The sequence below is a fragment of the Castanea sativa genome, chromosome 9, assembly GCF_040712315.1.
Source record: "Castanea sativa cultivar Marrone di Chiusa Pesio chromosome 9, ASM4071231v1".
Lineage (NCBI taxonomy): Eukaryota > Viridiplantae > Streptophyta > Magnoliopsida > Fagales > Fagaceae > Castanea > Castanea sativa.
This window is the reverse complement of record NC_134021.1, coordinates 43,037,390-43,057,107: the sequence shown is the minus strand read 5'-3', so window position 1 is coordinate 43,057,107 and position 19,718 is coordinate 43,037,390. Positions and strand designations below refer to the sequence as shown.

Below are 19,718 nucleotides of genomic sequence, written 5' to 3'. Positions count from 1 at the left end.
AAATAACATTAAAGGAATCGAAGTTAGTTCATCTGGACGTTGATATCATTTTGTTCAATATTTCTTTCAGGTTAGAGGAACCTACCACTACAGCCACCTGCAAGAATTCATCAGAATTTGGAGAGGAGATAAAAATGGCAAAGGCAACAATGATTTGTCATTTCCAAATAAATCAAACTAAAACAATACGTAAATATAATACCAAAGAATGTATGTTTGTGTAAATAAAAATGGATTAATACTGCTTCAAAAAATAATAGATTAATACTACAACACACAAAATCACTCTCTTTCTCTATCTACGCCCACATGATTTCACTAGACTCTTCAAAGAACAGGTCATAGAAAGGGAAAATTACTAAATGTAGAGGATCATTCATTTAAACCTCCTCTTGGCTTCTCCATAAGCGATCACCCCACAAACGGTTATTGAGTAACCACCAATGCCCATAACTGTAACAGGATTTCTGAACAAGAGTATTGAGATTACAACAGCAACAGCGCCTTTTGCATTTCCTAATACCTGCAGAACATAACCAAGGGAGGAGCAGAGAAAAGGTTGAGAATTCAAGAGCAGTGGAAAACACCAATGCATGTTAGCATGATTAGATTTTATTTGATAAAAAGGTGTTCGGATTTAAATATTAGGGTTGAATTGCTTCTCCGACATCTGGTTTTCTTTGAAATCCTCAATCAAATACAGGGTTTTGCAGATGCTCAAGGTTGAAAGCCTCTTATCAAACAAGTGAAGAACAAGCTGATGAAAGTATGCTTTAACTTTTAAGAGCAGTAATAGACTACCATCAGGCTATTGTAGCCACAACTTTGAGTGGAACCAAAAAAAGAAAAACACGTTTTAGGAGCACTTTACATTACTAACATGATTTATTATAATATACTGGTTTGGTATACCATATATATATATATATATATATATATATATATATATATAATTACTTCTACTCCACATGGTTGACAGAAACTAGACGGTAGTGTACTGCCAGTAAATTGATGTAAATCTCATGTATGAATTTAATTAGATTTATGATGAGAAGCCCAAAGATGAATTATAATATTGATTTGCTGCAAACAAAGAAATCTGGCGGGTATCTTTCAAAAGAACTAGGAAGAAAAGAAAAGGAAAACGTAAGATATAGTAAGTCAAACCTGAAGTGTTAATGCACTTGTATGTTTTGTCACCAAGAAGTTTGACAAGTTAGCTGCATAGGCCATTGTTGAATTAAGAGCAAGCAGCAGCCACATGTATTTATGTTCTTTTCCAAGTGATACGGTAACTTCTACGACATTGGGCTCCATTACAAGCGTTGCAGGCAACAAAACCAGAACTGCAATTGGTGACATGTATAGTAGCAAATTCATTGAGTTCAACTTTTCCCTGTAAGATCAAAACATACCAAGGATTTAGTGGACATTAAACAAGTAAAAATGCTCTTTTGGGGTTGAGAAAAGATTGGAAAAACCGTTATAACCTTAAGTGATTTAAAGATTTCACTATTCTGGGGATAAGATCACCTCCCATTTAAATCCTCCAATTCCCTCCAATCTTTGGCTAGATGTGAGACGCGTGACATTTATTTGTTTTTGTGTGGTTTACGTGGATTTTTAAAGAACACTGGATTTTAAATGCTACATGTTGTACATCTGGATTAAAGTAGGAGGAAATTAGAGGAATGAATAGGAGGGGATTCTTTCCCACTATTCTGAGCAGTAATTCTTTTTGTCAATCAAATTAGGCAGTGGATAAAAGAAAGGACAAACACCTTGGTCTTAAAGAGAATAAATGTATCTTGCAGAGGAAAGAAACTATTTTTCATAGCCTAAAGAAGTGAAAACCTCCATGGATTTGGCATTCTTCTTCCTCATTTCCAATGAATAGCATATATTGTAAATTGTGAATAGGAATGGACCAGGGAGAGTAAGGATTTGTAAAACCAGAACTATCCCAAATTCGCAATGGGCTTAGAGTTTAGAGACACCATTCAAGTTATACAAGAGCATTGAAACCCATCCAGCCCTGCTCTGATAAGAGGAAATAAGTATATTCTAACAAAAGAGCAGAAGAAGAATAAAGAAATATAATATTAAATGTATTTTGCAACACACAGAGCAGATTACTTAGTTATTGTAGGAAGAGCTTCTATAAAATTCCAAAACTTAAACCACAAGCCTTCATAACCTCAAACCAGCCCACGTCAACCTTGATTAACTTATTCCAAGCTGCCTCAATATGAGTGAAGGAATCTATTCAATTAACTAAATTTCATTGCATCCTCATGGCAGATATGCATACAGGACCTTTTAAAGTATCAAAGAAGTATCATTTACATCCAGAATGAAAATTTTAGGCTAATGTATTGTTTGTTCCACGAAAACTTACGCAGTTTGGTTACTCAAAAATGTTTTTTGTCAATTTATTCATCTTATTTTGTGATAAAAAAGGCTTTAGCTTCTCCCCTAAGTTTCCCTCCCATTTTGTCCGTGCACCTCTCAGATAACATTAATTCCCTCATATTTTCAAGAGAGGGTGACTGTATGTATTCTGGACATGTTAAATCTTTTCATCACATAATGCAATGCCATAGTCCCATTAGACTAAATTAACTCATTTGAAAAACATATGATCTGACTTGACATGAAATAGGTTTTAAAGACAAACTGAAATTTGGGTAATTTTTAAGGGACCAAACTTGTACGTTAGCCAAAATTTTATATTCAATTTTGGACACAATTGACTTCATAGAGAAGTACATGGGTATTACTCTCAAATATGGTAATAAATATGGGTCTTTCAAAGAATATTAGTTATACTTGAATACCAGGAGATTGGCAATTTGTAAAGACTAGCAGAAAGAAAATATGAAAACTTATCACTTAAACGCCAAGGAAATGTCATACTGAGGGAGTTGTGGTCCGGAGCTATCATTACTTGTGGTGTATTGCATGATGCCTTGGATGGTGATGGAGATTCTAATTAGCTAGAAAGGGAAATTAAAACTCATAGAAGTAATTAGATATGAAGGAAAAACTGCTTTGTCTTATGTGGATTTCTCTAATGCTTCCATTTAAAACAACTACAAATGTGTGCTCTTCCATAGTAGTGCATGATATCCATAGAGAGAAATCACACGGCATGCATTAAAATCTTAATATTACGTAAAGAATGAATAAGAAAGGGACAACAGAGGGAATCAATGATTCTAATTCAACTGAGTTGAATAAAGATAAGAAGAGGGGAAAAAAAATTCTATCCTCAGTGATCTGAAATGGTAGATAATAGTAACCAAATAAATTTTAGATATGACTCTAAACTAAAAGATGAAAAAGAAATAAATGATAAGATGATTTGAAGCATTTACCCATCAGATGAAAGTAGGATACCCTGAAGAACAGACTTAAAGGCCCTTGCAGCTGTTGCACTTATGCACACAATGAATCCAAACAAGTGGAAACCTGGCTCCCCCTGCCACAAACCAAGAATGTTATAACTTCACTAAAAAAATATTAAAGTATATAAGAAGAAAGAAAAAGGAAATGGTTGGAAAAGGTGAAAAATATAATAAACATTCCAGCAGACACAGAGAAGAAGACGTGTCCATTCTTGAATTTTGATCAAGTAAAATTTTTCATATGATTGCTAAAAGTTACGTAAAAATGATCCAGCAACTACTTATACACTAACTATGACATTAAAAGATCTTTCTACTTTAACTTTTAAATATATAATGTAGTAAAATTTTATTATAATAAATGATAAATCTCATGTAAAGGAATGTTATTTCAACTTTAACACTAAATAACTTAACATTACCCTGATAAATGTTGTGATATTTTACTGAAACCTAACACTTTTTTGGTTATCTCAGGCGGCCAGCCAATACGTTCATCAAACACTATCTTTGGCACCAACACATTACCATGAGTTTTTTTTTTTTTTTTTTTTGAGCTAGATATATTACATTATTACTCACCTCATACCATGCAACCCATGACAATGTTCTTGCACACAATCCAAAATCAGTTATTCTACTCCGTTATCCATTTCAGCTTTTGATCCAGAATTTTAAATATTTACTTATCCCTTAGAACTTGTGAGATCTTCACCCATTGCATTAAAAAAAAAAAACTGCTTATAATTTGAACTAATTATAGATCATGGAAAGTGCATAACAATCAATAACTAATACATGTAACAGAATTACCAGATCTGGATTCACATTTAAGGCAAAAACAAAACCTTAACAGTCAAATTAAATTAACAAAAAAACCCAAATGGGTATGTAATGTCTTACCTCCAACAACAATAAACTAATAAATTAGCAACATTTAAACATAGCAACCAATCAAAAACATGCAAATTAAATCCATGTCGCACATTGTGATTAAATTTTTTTTTTTTTTTGATCCAATTAACCAAAAAAAGAAACATACCCCACTGGCAATCACAACACCTGTAACAACAGGCACAAGAGCAGCATAGGTAACCCAAGATTCTCTCTTAAGGGTCATAATGTAGGCAAAAACCGCTGTGAAAAATGGCGTGGTTGCACCGACAGCCTGGTTAAACGACACTGCAAGGTACCTCAGAGAGATATTGCCACCAACAACCGACCCACAAAAGACAAGGCTTAAAGTTGCAATCTTTAGGAACTGGTTACGAGATTTGAGGGTCTGGAGTGGGACAAACTTTAAGAACACAATGGAGATGTAGCTGAGGATAGCACAGGCTGACATGTGACACATTGTGAGGAAGATTGGGAACCTGAAGCCATAGGTGGAGAGCAAGAACTTGTTGAGGAGAAGGACACCAATGTTGGATGAGTACCATAGGAGGATGAGGGAACATACGAGAATAACTTGCTTTTTGGAAGACATTTTACGAGGTTTTGGCTCAATGGGTGTCTGGATTTGATAAGAAGCTTTGCATTTGAGCTACAATGGAAAATGGGTATTTTTTTTTTTTAAATGTTTTTTCGAATGTGATCGATTTTGATGGGGGGGTGTTTTTGGGTGTGAGAGTGTGTAGGTAAATCTCAAAGAATTATTGTTGGGAGGTGAGTAGGTTGAGGAAACAGTGGAAATGTCTCCGATTTTCCGCAGGTAGTTCCATTTAGAACCGTGCTTTTCTCCTAGTACCCAGTAAAGATAAATTAAAAAAATAAGATCCAGTGGTGAAATTCTCAAATTAGTCACAAAGACAAAGTACAGAACTCCAGGTACGATGCCCTTCAACATAATACACGTAAATTTCGCATGTGAAGTGGTTGGCACAAATGGGATCTTGTGGTATCATAAATGGGATCTATTCTTACTTGAGATGAACTGATGAACCATAATATGCTAGATGTATAGAAATCTTCTCTTTTTCTTTTTCTTTTTTTTTTTTTTTTTTATTTTTTATTTTATATATATATATATATGTTTATATATCTATAGTAGTTTCAGTTAACTCAATTATTAAAATCTATTATTGTTAAATAAAATATTTGAAATTTAATTCTTGCTTATATCAAAAATCAATTTGCGTCTTACTCTGATAATAAAAAGCTATTATTAAAAATGGACACCATAAATTAAAACTCTAAAATAAAAAATAAAAAAAATCTATCTTTACTTGTATATATCTTCCATGTCAATGTCCATATTCATATCTTATATCTATAATAACTATTTAAAGAACTTTTTCTATATTGATTTATACGTTTAATAGGGTTAGATATGTAAAATTATTAATTTTTTTACTGAAAAATTATTAATTTTAAAATACCTTAATTTTAGATAAATTTGAAAAACACTACATTTTTTAAATTAAAATTAAAAAATAAAACAATTTTTTTAAGAATATACAACAATTATTTTAGATAGTTTCAAATAGTTTTTTTCTAGTCTCTTTTTCTCAGGTTATTACCAACTCATTTTCAAAATCCTAAATTTTAGCCTCTTTTATCTCTTCCCATTTTTAGGAGAAAATATTAGGTTCACCAGCCAGATGCGCTGAAATGGTCCTTCTAATTAATGAAACGATGCCATTCATGCAAATTTGTGAGTTAACTTCCTAATTAGCTCAAGAAAGAAAAAAATACTAGGTGAATTCACATTATATAAGTAACAACATTTTATTAGTTGGAGGACCAAGGAAGACCAATTCTGTAATTCTTCCTTGCGGTGGACCTAATGATTTCTCATTTTTTAGAGGAGTTTCTCCCTTTTCAATATTGAAATTTATGGGTTTTTTTTTTCCTCTAGCTGAAAGTTTTTAGCTCCAATAGTTTTGGTTAACTACTTTAAAAGTTTTTTATTTTTTCTAATTTTATAAACGGTTAGAAAATTTTGTAAACTACTAATAACTACGTTTAACATGTCTTTTTCCTAAAAATTAGCACACAATATTTCTATTTAAATATAGAGAAAGAGAGATAGAAGTGTCACATTCACAACATTTTCACACGCAAGTTCTCACACATGTATCTTTTTTTCCTAAAAATTAGTACACACCATCTCTATATAGATATATCTCACACGTCTCCTTTTCAATTTCTTTGCACCGGCTTTTGGATTGCCTCAACTTTTCATTTATTTTATCACCATCACTAATTTTAGAAAGGTTTGTTTCTTTTGACATTGTTGAAATTATTATTTTGTTAGTTTGTGTATTTTTGTTGAAAAATGATATGTCCACAACATTGTTACAATATTTTTACAACAAATCCTAAGTGGCAGGATGTTACTGGTTGTTATTGTTGGGGCAAAAAAGTAATCTTAGTGTTAGGTTCAAATTTGAACCAATAACAACTAACCACCTATGATTTGTTGTAAAAATGTTGTAAAAATGTTGTGGACGTAGCACCTCTCATTTTTGTTTCCATAATTTTATACTAATCTCATGTCTTTTTTTTATTTTTTATTTTATAATCTCTCTCAAGTCACTTTAGGCTAGTAACTTTTATGGTGGTTAACATTTGACATCATCTTCAATGTTGTCTTTTTATTATTATTTTTGTGACTGGTATGGTAAAATGACAAGAAAGCTCAAAACCGGGTATACAAATATATATTAGAAAATTCCTGTTGCGCGTGTGGTACACACAATGGGTAAAATCACTTTTAAAAAAAAAAAAAAAATCATTCTTCTTCCTTCTCTTTTCTTTCACTATATTTTTGGAAAGGAAAACTATAATTCAAATCCTCCATGTCCCATTTTTTTAAGAGAAATGTTAAGATAATAAATGTTGTTGACAAATTTTTATATTCCTCATAAAAATGGTGTCAAAATTTTTCTATTATAATTTATTAATAATTACTTAAAAGCATCTATTAACATTACAATTTTTTTTTAATTGTAATCTTTGAATTATTTAAAAAAAAAAAAACGGTGATTGGGGACTTTCAACTTGCAACAAGCCGTTAACTCTCTGAATTTGTGGGGTTTGAGGAGACATCATGATTGCTTGCTGTGATAGTTAAACAACGACAAGCATGGGCATGGGCTTTGGTCGGTGCTGGTGCTTAGGTTTACTTGCATATGGGCAATTTTGAGTGTAGCACTTGGTCCATTTAATTCAAGGCAACTCCTTGAAAAGCCCACTTTGATTTGCTAGACATCTAGGAATAGGAATAGGAATAGGAATAGGAAGAACTTGTTTTAAGTTGGTTCCTTCAACTATGAGGTACTACAATCATTGGTAATAGTTAAGGTTAGATGGGGCAATATCAACATCTGCAAACATCAATACATAGATGATAGATCCTATCACTCCTTTTGGTACTCCAATTGCCATTTTATGAACATTGATGATAGGGATTTGCATGATTTTGGTAGTTGGGGATTGAGTTTAATAGCATCGGTTAGGAGCTGTGGACGTGTGAGGTTTTCGAAGGTGGAGTTGTTGACATACCTTTGGCCGTTTGGCGTTTTGATAGTTGGTGATATTAGTCTGGTATATGACTTTATGTTTGGTTCATATGGTGTTATTGGTGTGGTTTTTTTTTGGAAGGAGTATTGAATATTTTTGGAGTGTTATGAGAAGAATTGAGATTAAAAATCATAATTTTGTTTTAGGTTGATGTACTTTTTATAGAGTTCTTTTGAAAGATGGGGAGTGAAGTAGATAGTGAATGAGAATCTTCTTTTTATTTTTATTTTTTTGATAATCAATGAGAATCACTTGTAGATAAGGGGTACTGACTACTTTATTAGTTCTTTACTAAGAATAGTAAGATGGTCTTACTTAAGCCTTTTGTCTCATTTCTCTAAATGGGGCAAGTCATCTAGATAGCTAGAGCATGAATGCAAAGATCAAAAGGAGTCTTGACATCTTAAGTCCTATCAAGTATTGGGATGCTGACCAAATGTAACTTGTTACACATTAGTTTGTCAAAGGTCCATAAGGTTTGAAAAAATGTGTCAAGTTCATGTACTCAATTAATTTTGACTATTAGAACTCTATTGAACATACTTTTTGACCATCCAAACCATAAATTCTCATATATCCCCTTTTTAAGATTCACACAACTATCATGAATCTTTGATTTTGTAGCAAAGTCTTATTCAAATGAGAAGAAATGTGAATCTTTAGATTTTCCCTAGAGTTTAGGCAATGACTTCTCATTGTTTTTAAGCTCTAGCTAAAATTAGTAAGGAAAGCTCTTTTTACTCTCCCAATGTGCTAAAAGTAAGATAGGGATTGTCATCTTTTAGTTGGAAAAGTATAATTTTGAATATGTTAGAGCATTTATACGTTGGTGTTCCTAAAATTTCTTCTTATTTTAGTATAAGAATTGACTTTTTCTATTTTATTTAAATATTTTTTAAAACACCCACATCTCCTTTTTCTATAAAAATATTAGATTTTTTAAAATTACTTTTTGTTATTTCTCCTACTTTTTAAAACACAAAAAAGGAATAAAATAAATGTTTGGGAAATGAATCGTACTTCCTTCAATATATAAAAATGCTGTAACAAATTGTTATTTTAGGGATGTGTTAATTATATTAGAAAATGAGTAAGGAAGTCAATATGAAGGTTTGTTACTTTTTTTGGAGTTCATTTCCTAAATTCTATCTCTTAACCCTTTTTAGGGATGCTCTTCTAAACGCTCTAACAAATTGTTATTCTTTGCCGGTATGGTTTATTACTTTATCTCATTAGCTTCTCGCTGGCCCTACCCTTTCTACTTTATCTTTTCTCCAGTATTTATTCAACGGACTTGGGTCTCTTTGGGCCTCTTCTTAAATCAGTGAAGGGCTTTTCAACCCTAAAGGCCTAAATGGCCCATTTGATTTTTCTTTGACTAAGATTTTTGCCTACCAAGGTCTGCTTGGTGTAGATTAGGGCCTTGGGTTTTAAGGAAGAGCATCATGGACTTTAAGCCCGACCCATGAGATAAATGAATGTTGGCTCTTGGGCTCAACACGTGAAGCAGTAGACTTTTGGGCTGCTAAGTCCATTCTGTGTGGTAAGGAAATTTGGGCTCTCATGCCTACCTTGTGCTGTAATGGATTTTGGGTTTCGAGCCCGTTTTGTACTGCAGTGAGCTTCAGGCCCAATCCTTTAGAGATTTGGAGATTGGGCAAAAGGCCAACTCATGTAGGCCTAAAAACACAGAATTGCCCAATGAGACTGTTGTGTAGCACATGAAAAACACACAATCTTTTACCCATGAATCTCCTTTAGGATTAAGAATATAAATATATAATACCAAAATAAATATCAACAGAAAAGCACCAGGGCTCTTGGCATTATTGAAGAATGAAGAGTAAGGTAACAAGTACCAACACTATTTTTATGCATAAAGAAGTTCATTAGAAAAGTAATTTATTTATTTTTGGATACAACTATACAAGTAAAGCACAAATACAAAGTCTGAGAACAAAAACATCACCAGCAAACTATGCCCCTCCCAGGTTATATTAATATAATCTAAAACAGCATTAAACTAATTTAACAACCCATTCCAATATTCTCTATCTCCATAATTAAGTACATTACCAAACTCACTCAATACCCTTATAACTTCGAAAACATGTCCCAATCTCAAGTTTATGCGATCATCTTCAAGGAGCTTTTGCAAGAAGTTTTTATTCTGCATCACCACAATGGCACTATGAAGTCCCTTTCTCTAGATTGTCATCATCGGGTCTCTAAGTGAAATGAAAGTTGCTTCTCTTTTAGATGACACAGTTCTGCTGTAGAAATCCATAATCCGCTTATTTCCTGATCTGTCCCTGCACTCAAAAGCACATTCACCAAACTTTTTCCTATTAGAATAGAAACCTGCAAGAAAACAAAACTACTTGCCATCCTACACAGTGACCAAAATTGTAAAAATCTCTTTCACTAATCACTGCTTTTTATTGAACTCTGCAATTCATCATCAAAATTCTAGTACTTCCATGCAGTTAAGCATTCACTTTCAGCTAAACTTTACCATGACTTTAGGTTGAACTTAAACCTTCCAGAATTCAAAAAAAAAAAAAAAAAAAAAAAAAAAAAAAAAAAAAAAAAAAACCTTAGCCCCTAAAAACCGTATATAAACCATAAAACACCCACTATCACAGCCACAATAGTTGCATTATAAAATTTATTTTCAGAAAGAACATACAACCATCATACTAATCACAACCTTTCTGATTGGGTTTGCTAAGAATCCATTCTAATACCACACACTGAAGCAAAACAAATTTGGACAAGAAAAAAAAAAAGGTTCCACAGTTTCCTCATATTTACCACACATCACATGTGAATCAGAAAATACAACTTTTCTTCTACTTAGTTCAGACTTAACAGGAAAAGATTATTAATTATTTTCCACAGAAAAATGTGGCAATTAAAAGTTTCCTAATGAGAGGATACTTAAGACAAAATCTGTCACGATCAATCAGTTTGCACAGAAACACTCATCTCCCAATCTACCTTGTCCTCCATCATAAAGCATGGATGATTCAGTCAAAATGAAGTACCATCCCCAATACACCATTTATTTATTTATTTTATTGGTTAATTACACAGGTACACGATGAGTCTTACCTATAAACTTGCCCTCCAATCCATCTAACAGTTTTAAGGGGAGGAAGAGTCAGTTGAGCAAGAGATCATTGGCAACGCACAATCTCGCCATTAGGTTCAGTCAACAAGAAAGTATACCTTTCCAACCCTAAGAGCTAGAAGGCTTAACCTTGACAACACCTTAGACAACAGACAATTCAAAATAGAAATAACTCCCCAGAATTGCTTTGCTACCAAAGCCTTATTCAGAGGATCCATTTCTCTACATTCTAACACCCTCTCCCCCAACCCCCCCCCCCCCCCCCAAAAAAACCCCCCACAATCTTTCTTTGATGAAAAGCTATAATTCCAGTTTAATAAATAATTTTCCTGATCCCTTCATTATGACTTCAGGAAAAAAAAAATCCAAATCCTTCTATCAATATCTTTACAAATTGCACGATGCACTTTAAAGTTTGAAAAAGGGTAAACAGGCAATGAGCTCAAAACAGTTTTGATTAAAATTAATCTACCTACCTGAGACCACAAATTTTCCTTCCATCACTGTGGTTTTTGAGATATCTTTTCAACAACAGTTCTAAAAAGCTGTGTCTTTTTCTGATCCATATCTAAGTTAGACCCAAATACTTACTAGGTCCATCATCTTTTTTTACCTTAAGAAGAGCTAATGGGGTTTATACCCTGTTCAGGAGTGTTAGGACTGAAAAACACCTCAGATTTGTCAAAATTACAATTTCACCAGAAAGGTCAGAATAACACTTCAAAATTTTCAAAACACTTTCTTGCATATCATTAGTACCTTGAACAAAAATAATGCTATCATCTGCAAACATGAGATGAGAACTAGAGTTGCAATCCTTACTCCTTTAATAATACCCTGAAACAGTCCCTCCATTAAGGCCAGAGGCAAGGGATTAAGGTGAAAGTGGATACCTTATGCCACATTGAGGGAAAAGAATTTTACCTGGGTAACCATTCATTAGAATCCGATAAGAAACCGAACAGATGCACTGCTAAATCAAATTGATCTAATGACGACTAAAATTAAAATTTTCCAGCACAACCAAAATGAGGTCCCAGCTAAGTCAATTATTGAAAGAATATGTGTGAATAACAACAATGACATAGTGAACAGAAAGTCTTACTCCTCACTGCAAAGTTTGGCCTCCACAGAGAGAGTGATTTTTAAAATAAAAAAATATATAATTTTAAAAAAAAATCAAGCAGTTTATTTAATAAAAAGCTGTAAGATGAAGATTGGAAGTGCAGGGGAGACTATTAATCATCTACTCTTGCATTGCCCGATAGCCAGAGTGTTGGGGAGTATGGTGTTCATACTCTTTGGGGTATCTTGGGTTATGCCCAAGGATGTTGTGGAGCTTACTGCTAGTTGGCCAGGAAAATTCAGAAAACATAGAAATGGGGTTATTTGGAACTTGGCTCCTCATTGTTTGATGTGGGGCATTTGGAGGGAGAGCAATGCCCAGATTTTTGAAGGCACCGAAAGAGCAATTCATGAGCTGAAAATGACCTTCTTACAGACTTTTCTTGGGTGGACAAATGCATCCAGCGTTTCCTTTTTTACTTCCTTGACTGATTTGCTTGATAGTTGTAGCTTTTGTACTTTTTAGTTTCTATTTGTTCTCTCATTTTCCTCAATACACGTCCTATGTGCTTTGGTTTTTTTTTTTTTTTTACTGTCCTCTTTTTCTATCAATGAAGCTTATTTACTTATCAAAAAAAAGATTGGAAGTGATAGCACAAACAAATGTGCACAAAGAGTCACACTTGGAATTGACTTCAGTTGTACTTTACAACCAAAACAAAACATTTGAAAGTGTAGCCAAAGACAATGACAAAAAACTATTATGAGTTAAGGCTTGTATCATCCATCAACATGCTCACAGTAATACAACCCTAGATGTTAGTTAATGGTATTTGAGAAAAAGAATATATATCCTTGAGCATTCAATGTTACTTATTTGTAGGGTACTATCCCTTCCTCAACAATAATTGATCACTCATGTACTGTTTTTATTCATAACACCAATATCTTCTTTCTTAAATTGCTTAAGGCAAATCTTTAACCATTCTCAAAAAGATACTCTTTAACCATCCTTATATCTTTAACACCAATATCTTCTTTCTTAAATTTCTTTAACCTAAAGAATAAAGTAAAAACATTAGCACCATAAAAGATGAAATAGGTTTCAGCATTATAAATAATGAAAGAGTTGTTAGCTTAGTTTCTTGGTCGTTATTTTTTGGGACTAGTTTTAGGATTTTGGGTTGAGTTCCATCTGTAACTTGCATGTCTAATGTCTATAAGGAAATGCTTCCCATTCCTACAGCCTATTGCTGCCTGCAAGTATAGTAGTTATAAGTAGCTGTCTTCTATTTGCCTAGTTTTCCTCTATTTTTTCCACCAATGTTGGTATTTTGCTTCTACTTCATACAATTGCATAATAGAAAATACTAACTCATTCAAACTCACAAGAGATTAAGAGAGGGAAAAGAAATGAAATGGAGTCAACAAAAAAATACATCTAAGCATAAATACTTTATTGGGAAAATTAATGCAAATCATGCTCAGGAAGGAAAGAAAGAAAGAAAGAAAGAAAAAAAAAAAAGAAGATTCCAGAACAGGAGTATAAACAGGTCATTTCGATTCTTAATCACCAAAAGCAGGCAGTGCTTGCTGGTGAACTGCTTTCACAATTAACGTTACTCTATAAATGCAGAATAAAATTTTAGCATAAACAGATCAAACTTGACCGAATAAGAAACTTATTAGATGAATAATAAACAAGAACATTTAGTATGAGTTTGAAAACAAGAAGTTAAAAGGGATCCCCTGTCACAATAAAATTGCCAGCAAAGAAAATTTGAGCACTTCTATGTATATATTGCAAATCAAAAGTGGCAGGAAACATGAAATTCTCTTGATAAACAAGCTTGCTCAAAGTTGATAACCAACACTAACCACTTTTTTTTATTTTTTATTTATATAAGTAATAAGTGATTAATTTTATAAAAAAAAATAGTGGACAACGAATTTAAGTATAAATGCTATGTACTCAATTATCCTTCATAAGCTATTTATCCTAAAGATAAAGCCACTTAATTAAGGTAATCAATCATCAATAAGAAGAATTAATAGAAGTATCATATCGAAAAGGAGTCAAAACCTTCTGTCCCACTTTTCCTGCTCCACTCTATACTTTACCAATAAAAACTTGCCACGTGTTCACCTAAATAATTAAATACTATCATTATTCACTTATTAATGCTACCGTTATTAATTGATAGTAGTATTTAATTAATTAGGTGAACACGTGGCAAGTTTTTATTAGTGGAGTATAGAGTGGAGCAGGAAAAGTGGGATAAAAAATTTGGACTCATCGAGGAGTATATATTCTTATCTAATGTATGATATGATCAATGCCAAGTATATATAAATAACAGAAGTATAAACCAGGTAAAAAGAAGAAGCATTTTACCTATTTCCTCAGTATGTATCTGCACTGTTGGCGGCTTTGTCGAGCAAAACTAGACTCTCCACATAATAATCAACAATAGTTTTCTTATATCCAATAATCCTAAGATCCTTAGTCTCTTGAGTCTTAAGATCAAGCGAAATGAGGCGTCCTCTATCCAATTTTAATATAACCTCACCACTCCTTAGAAAACCTAGTGCCTTCTGTATGCTATCACTTGCACCAAAGAAATCTAGATAAAATAGAGGTAAACTTAAAACTTTAGTCCACGAGGACAGAACACCATACTCTTTCATCGCCCAGATATGGAGAAAGCCATTATCCTTTTGAAACAAGGCAATGGAATTCCTATATACAGAAATAGAACCGAACATCAGACCCGTATGACCTGGAAATTCTGGCAGGAGTATCTCATGGAAAACCTCGTCACCCAAATCGAAAACCAGAACAAAATTATGAAACTTATTATCACTAAATCTAGATGCAACCCAATGCAGAGCCCCGTTGATAAATGTCTGTGGGTCGCGCCGAAAGAAGGCTATGGGAGCCAAACCAGTCCTAAGGATTCTCCATTGACCAGTGGAGAGTGTGTAAACCTCAACCTGGGGTCGAGACTTTTCAAGGTCAATACTTTCCAGCAAAGTCACAACCCTGACCACTTTATATTCTTTAGTTTTGGGATCAAATCCAAACCCAATAGTGGCGTCGAACGGACCATGCGTAGCGTAGGTGATATTGGGTGAAGGAAGTTTCAGTAACTTTCCAGCACACGGGTTCCAAAGACAGAAGCTATAATGACCGCGGAAAACGTTGGAAAGGAAGAGAAGGCCGTTACAAGTACCCACCACACTGTATTTTCCGTTATGGGGATCAAGGTGGTCAGGAGCATGGAAAGGGTAATCAAACCTGGCGTGCTGGGTGAAATCAGCATCATCTTCGTTATACAATGCGTAAAACTGTTTCCGATTCTCTGAGAGGAGGCTGAAGAAGAGGAGGTTTTGGTTTTTGTTGAGGGAGTGGTGGAGATGGGTGGAAATGAAAGTTGGGTTTTTGATTAGTGATTTCCATGCTTTTGAAACTGAGGTAAATCTGATTATGGATTTGATGGGTAGGAAAACCAAAATATTGGTAACAATCTCATCGGGTAAGGATCCCCATGGAACTATTAAGTTGGTGGTTATGTTGTCTGACATTGCCGCTTCCCCAAAGAGAGAGACAAGGGTTTAAAGAGCTGTAACAAGGAGTGGCGAAGCCGTTTTAGGGAAGAACAGTCATGAAAGCAGAACGGGGTGTCAAGGGTGAGAGAGTAAAGAGGAAGTGTTTTTGTTAGAGCATCCTAAATTTTTTTGGGACCCGCTCTCCTCCGGTTAAAAGGCCTCTCATTAACTCCTGTTTTTACACTGTCGAGGGACACGTGGCTAATAAAATATCCTAAGGCCCAAATCTAGCCGACTCAAAATATAATTTCTCTCTCTTTACCAAAACCCAAACCCTTCAGCAGCTTCCCACCAAGCCCACCACACACATACACCACCAGCCTTGGCCATGAATGGCAAGGAGCCATAAGAAAGGTGCCGGAGACACCACGAAAGTATGAGAAGTGCTGATGGTGCTGTCAGTCACCCATACACCAACGTTTATTCTGTATCAAACTGTTGAATCACAATACTAGATCTTCTGCTATAACATTTGAAACTTTAATATTAGAACTAGATGTTATAAGAAAATCTAGATCTAGAATTGAGGGATTTTCTTATCATTATCTATCGAAGTCGCTAGGATTTTCTCACTTGGAAAAATTGCTTTAGTTACGAAGCTCAAGAATTAAAACTACACAAGTTTCAGCTAAAAGTTCTAATTCTAACATCAAAGTTTTTTTTTTATTAATAAAAAAAACCCTCTTTTACCTCACAAATCTTCATCTCATTAGAAAGTTCAATTGGTAATTTTAATTCTTTGTTTTTATTCCAAATTCCACACTTTGCACTGTCTGGTCTTTTGAGAAAGTGTAAGAAAATATTGAAAAATTGAAATCTTGAAGCTTTTATCCTAAAATGGAAGTTAATTTTTATCCGGGTAGTTTTTTTTTTTTTTTTTTCATATGTTTACTTAAAACCCAATCTGAGAGACCTCGCCTGAGTGGTGCCCCTCAAAAAAGAGAGTGTGCGTGATTTTTGCGGTGTGCTTTTTAGGGCGCCTCTCTTTTTGGGTAAGTGTAGTGTGGAGTCGCTACTTATTTTTTATGTACAAAAAATAAGAAAAACTAAATACAAAATACATAACTAAATTGTTTTGTTTCATTGATTGAATAATAAAATACAAATTTGAAAATTTGAACTTTACATGTCTTTGGGTCCTAGTTACAATCTAACTAATATACATGTTTTTTTGTCCTAGTTACAATCTACCCCAAATAAAAAGTAAAGATAAAACTATATCTACTTAACCAAATACCTTAATTCGGAGGCTAGTTTACAGAATGAGAAGGTGTTAGGCTTCCATTTCGCCCAGACAGAGTCTGGTCTTCTAGACTCTTGTAACCAATATATCATTTTATGCATGTCATGAATGATATATTGAACATGTGAAATAAACTAAACCACACAAAACCATTTATGAACGTATCATCTTTTTGTTTTTAAAAATTTCAGATTTGTTTTAATGATTAGAAAAAATTGATTTTGAAAAATCAGATCTGTTTTTTGTATGAGTAAAAAGAAGGGTTTTTTGAAGAGAAAATTCAAATCTGTTTTTATTTAATAAAACAAAGTTTTTTTTTTGTAGGTTTAAAAAATTCAAATATGTTTTTCAATAGATAAAAGAAAATGGTTTTGAGTTTTGTAAAATATCAGATCTGTTTTTGGTGATGACAAAAAAAATGGTTTTATATAACAAAAAAATCATATCTGTTTTCTATACTTGAAAACGATATGTTTTTCTATGAAGAGGATCTCATTCATAAAATGATTTCATGCAACATGACTCAAACAAAACAAACAACAAAACAACAATTCACAATCTCTTTCTTAATTTAAAAAATTCGCATGCATTAAAAAAAATCAGATCTGTATCTAAAAAAGATACAAAATCTGTTTTTATTTTAAGAAAAATTCAAATCTACATCTAAGGTAGATGTAGATCCGTTTTATTTTGAAGAAAAATTCAGATCTATATCTAAGAAGATGTAGATCCAGTTTATTTTAAAGAAAAAGAGTTAAGTACATGCAAATCTTTAAAACTAAGAAACAGATTATAGTGACAATAAAATAATCAAGAACATATTTGATAATCTAAATTAATATATCAGAATATGAATATTCAAAACTAGAAAGCATTCATCGTCATGATAAGAGAAGCATAAGAAGAAGGGTTAGAAAGCAACCTGTTGCATGAGCACCCTTTTTACTTGAGACGGTCTTTTAGGGTTCAAATAAACTTATTCAGTTCTCTTTGAAACTTAAAAACCCTAATTCTTATAGCAAATCTCAAAGATGATCAAAGAATACCAACAACTTGTAAGTCTTAAAATGTATGCCTCTCAAAGTGTAAAAAAACAACAAATGCTGAATTATGAGACCCAGCCTCTATTTATAGAGGCCAAAAATCTCTAAAAAATAGGCATGGACGATTAGGATGTGAATCCAGACTTATCCTTTTGGGAAAAGGTCGAAAAATGTGTGTCTTATCGTCACCCGAAGACCGTTCAGCCAAAGCCTAAAGAAGGGCAATTCGGCCCTCCAAAAGTGCCGAATTGGCTCTTGAATGTTGAATGTACTTCCGTGTTTGGGTGCCATTTGGACTCTCGTTCTAAGGTTTTTTGATCGGTCCTTGTATCTAGATGTGTTTTTATCCTCTGTCCATGATTTTTTTAATCACTTTTCTAGATAATTCGGGCTTTTTAAGAACAATTATCTTGAACAATTATTTTGTGGATAAATCCCTTAAAATAAATCTTGATAAAATTCAGATTATCCACAATTTTATTGTTATCCAATCATCCATTTTATTCCTATGCATACTGTAAGTGCACAATTGCACCTGGACCCAAGAATAGTTATGGGCTCAGACCCAATGAGCCTTAAACAATAAGAATTTGTAGAGTGTGGGCTTGAAACCCAGGTTAGAAGTGTATGAGGATGAAATGACAAACTAAAGATTCCAAGTACTTAGAGACAAAAAGGAGTAATGTAAATAGACCTCCTCGGACGTAGGCCGAAAGCTGTTCTTATATTATATCTCTCTCTTTTTCCTTCTTCTTTTTAGGTTACAAAAAGTTCCGTCTGTTTCGTTCCGGTCCCTCCTTAAATACTCCTCTTTTTAATACTTTATCCACGTGTTGCCCCCCAATTCCTCCCTTAGCCTAGATATTTCTTTTCTTAGTGCCTTTGAACGGTAACTAGAAGTTTCCCTTCCGTTTAAGTGTCACTTCCTCATTAATGCGGCCAGGGTGGTAGGTGCAGGGTCTTTAATGTGGAGGTAGCAGCCTTTACCTTTAATATTCTTCCAACATCGGCGCTTCTAGGACATTCAAGGGTTCTCTCCCTTTAACCGTTGGTCTTGACCGTATCATTCCCTAATCTTTACCATGAAGTCTCAGGTTCTTTTATGTCGATCCAGGGGAAAACCATCCTCGGCTGGATCCTAGGATCCTCGGCGTATAGGCCGACCCATAGCACCAACAATCTCTAACCCCAGGGTCAGGTCGGCCTTCTTTAACAAGGCCCAAAAGGCCCACATTCCCACCAGGATCCTTTTGCCCCACACACATACATCCCTATCTTACACACTAATTATCAACCAATCACACAATTATTTAATTAATTTTAGGGTAAACTACGTATTTGGTCCCTATCCTATATACCATATTTCAATTTGATCCCTAACATTTTAATTGTGTCGATTTGGTCCCTATCCTTTCTTTACCGTGTCAATTTAATCCTTACAGTTATCTTTTGGATGAAAATTAATGACATGTCTAATGGCCAAAATAAAAATTAGCTTCTGTTGATGTGATAATAAACTAAAATTTTATTTTGGCTATTTGTTATGTAAACAATTTTCATCTAATATATAATGGCAAAGACTAAATTGACACGACATTAAAAGGTTAAGGACCAAATTGACACAATTGAAAGGTTAAGGACCAAATTGAAATATGGTGTAAAGGCTAGGGACTAAATATGTAGTTTACCCTTTA

General features: G+C 33.6%; 2 protein-coding genes across 2 annotated transcripts; both read right to left on the bottom strand.

Annotated features, from left to right (window-relative positions):
- Positions 1 to 116: 116 nt before the first annotated feature.
- Positions 117 to 5,136, bottom strand: LOC142610602 (UDP-URONIC ACID TRANSPORTER 1). The gene is made up of 4 exons (XM_075782453.1): positions 4,450 to 5,136; positions 3,378 to 3,481; positions 1,168 to 1,396; positions 117 to 523 (listed from the first exon to the last, which is right to left on the bottom strand). Exons 1-4 carry the CDS (start codon positions 4,891 to 4,893, stop codon positions 377 to 379), a joined length of 924 nt encoding a protein of 307 aa, XP_075638568.1. The 5' UTR covers positions 4,894 to 5,136; the 3' UTR covers positions 117 to 376.
- A 4,662-nt stretch (positions 5,137 to 9,798) lies between these two features.
- LOC142610629 (F-box protein At3g07870-like) lies at positions 9,799 to 15,863 on the bottom strand. The gene is made up of 2 exons (XM_075782494.1): positions 14,525 to 15,863; positions 9,799 to 10,243 (listed from the first exon to the last, which is right to left on the bottom strand). The coding sequence occupies exon 1, from the start codon at positions 15,712 to 15,714 to the stop codon at positions 14,533 to 14,535; it is 1,182 nt and encodes a 393-aa protein (XP_075638609.1). The 5' UTR covers positions 15,715 to 15,863; the 3' UTR covers positions 9,799 to 10,243; positions 14,525 to 14,532.
- Positions 15,864 to 19,718: the final 3,855 nt, after the last annotated feature.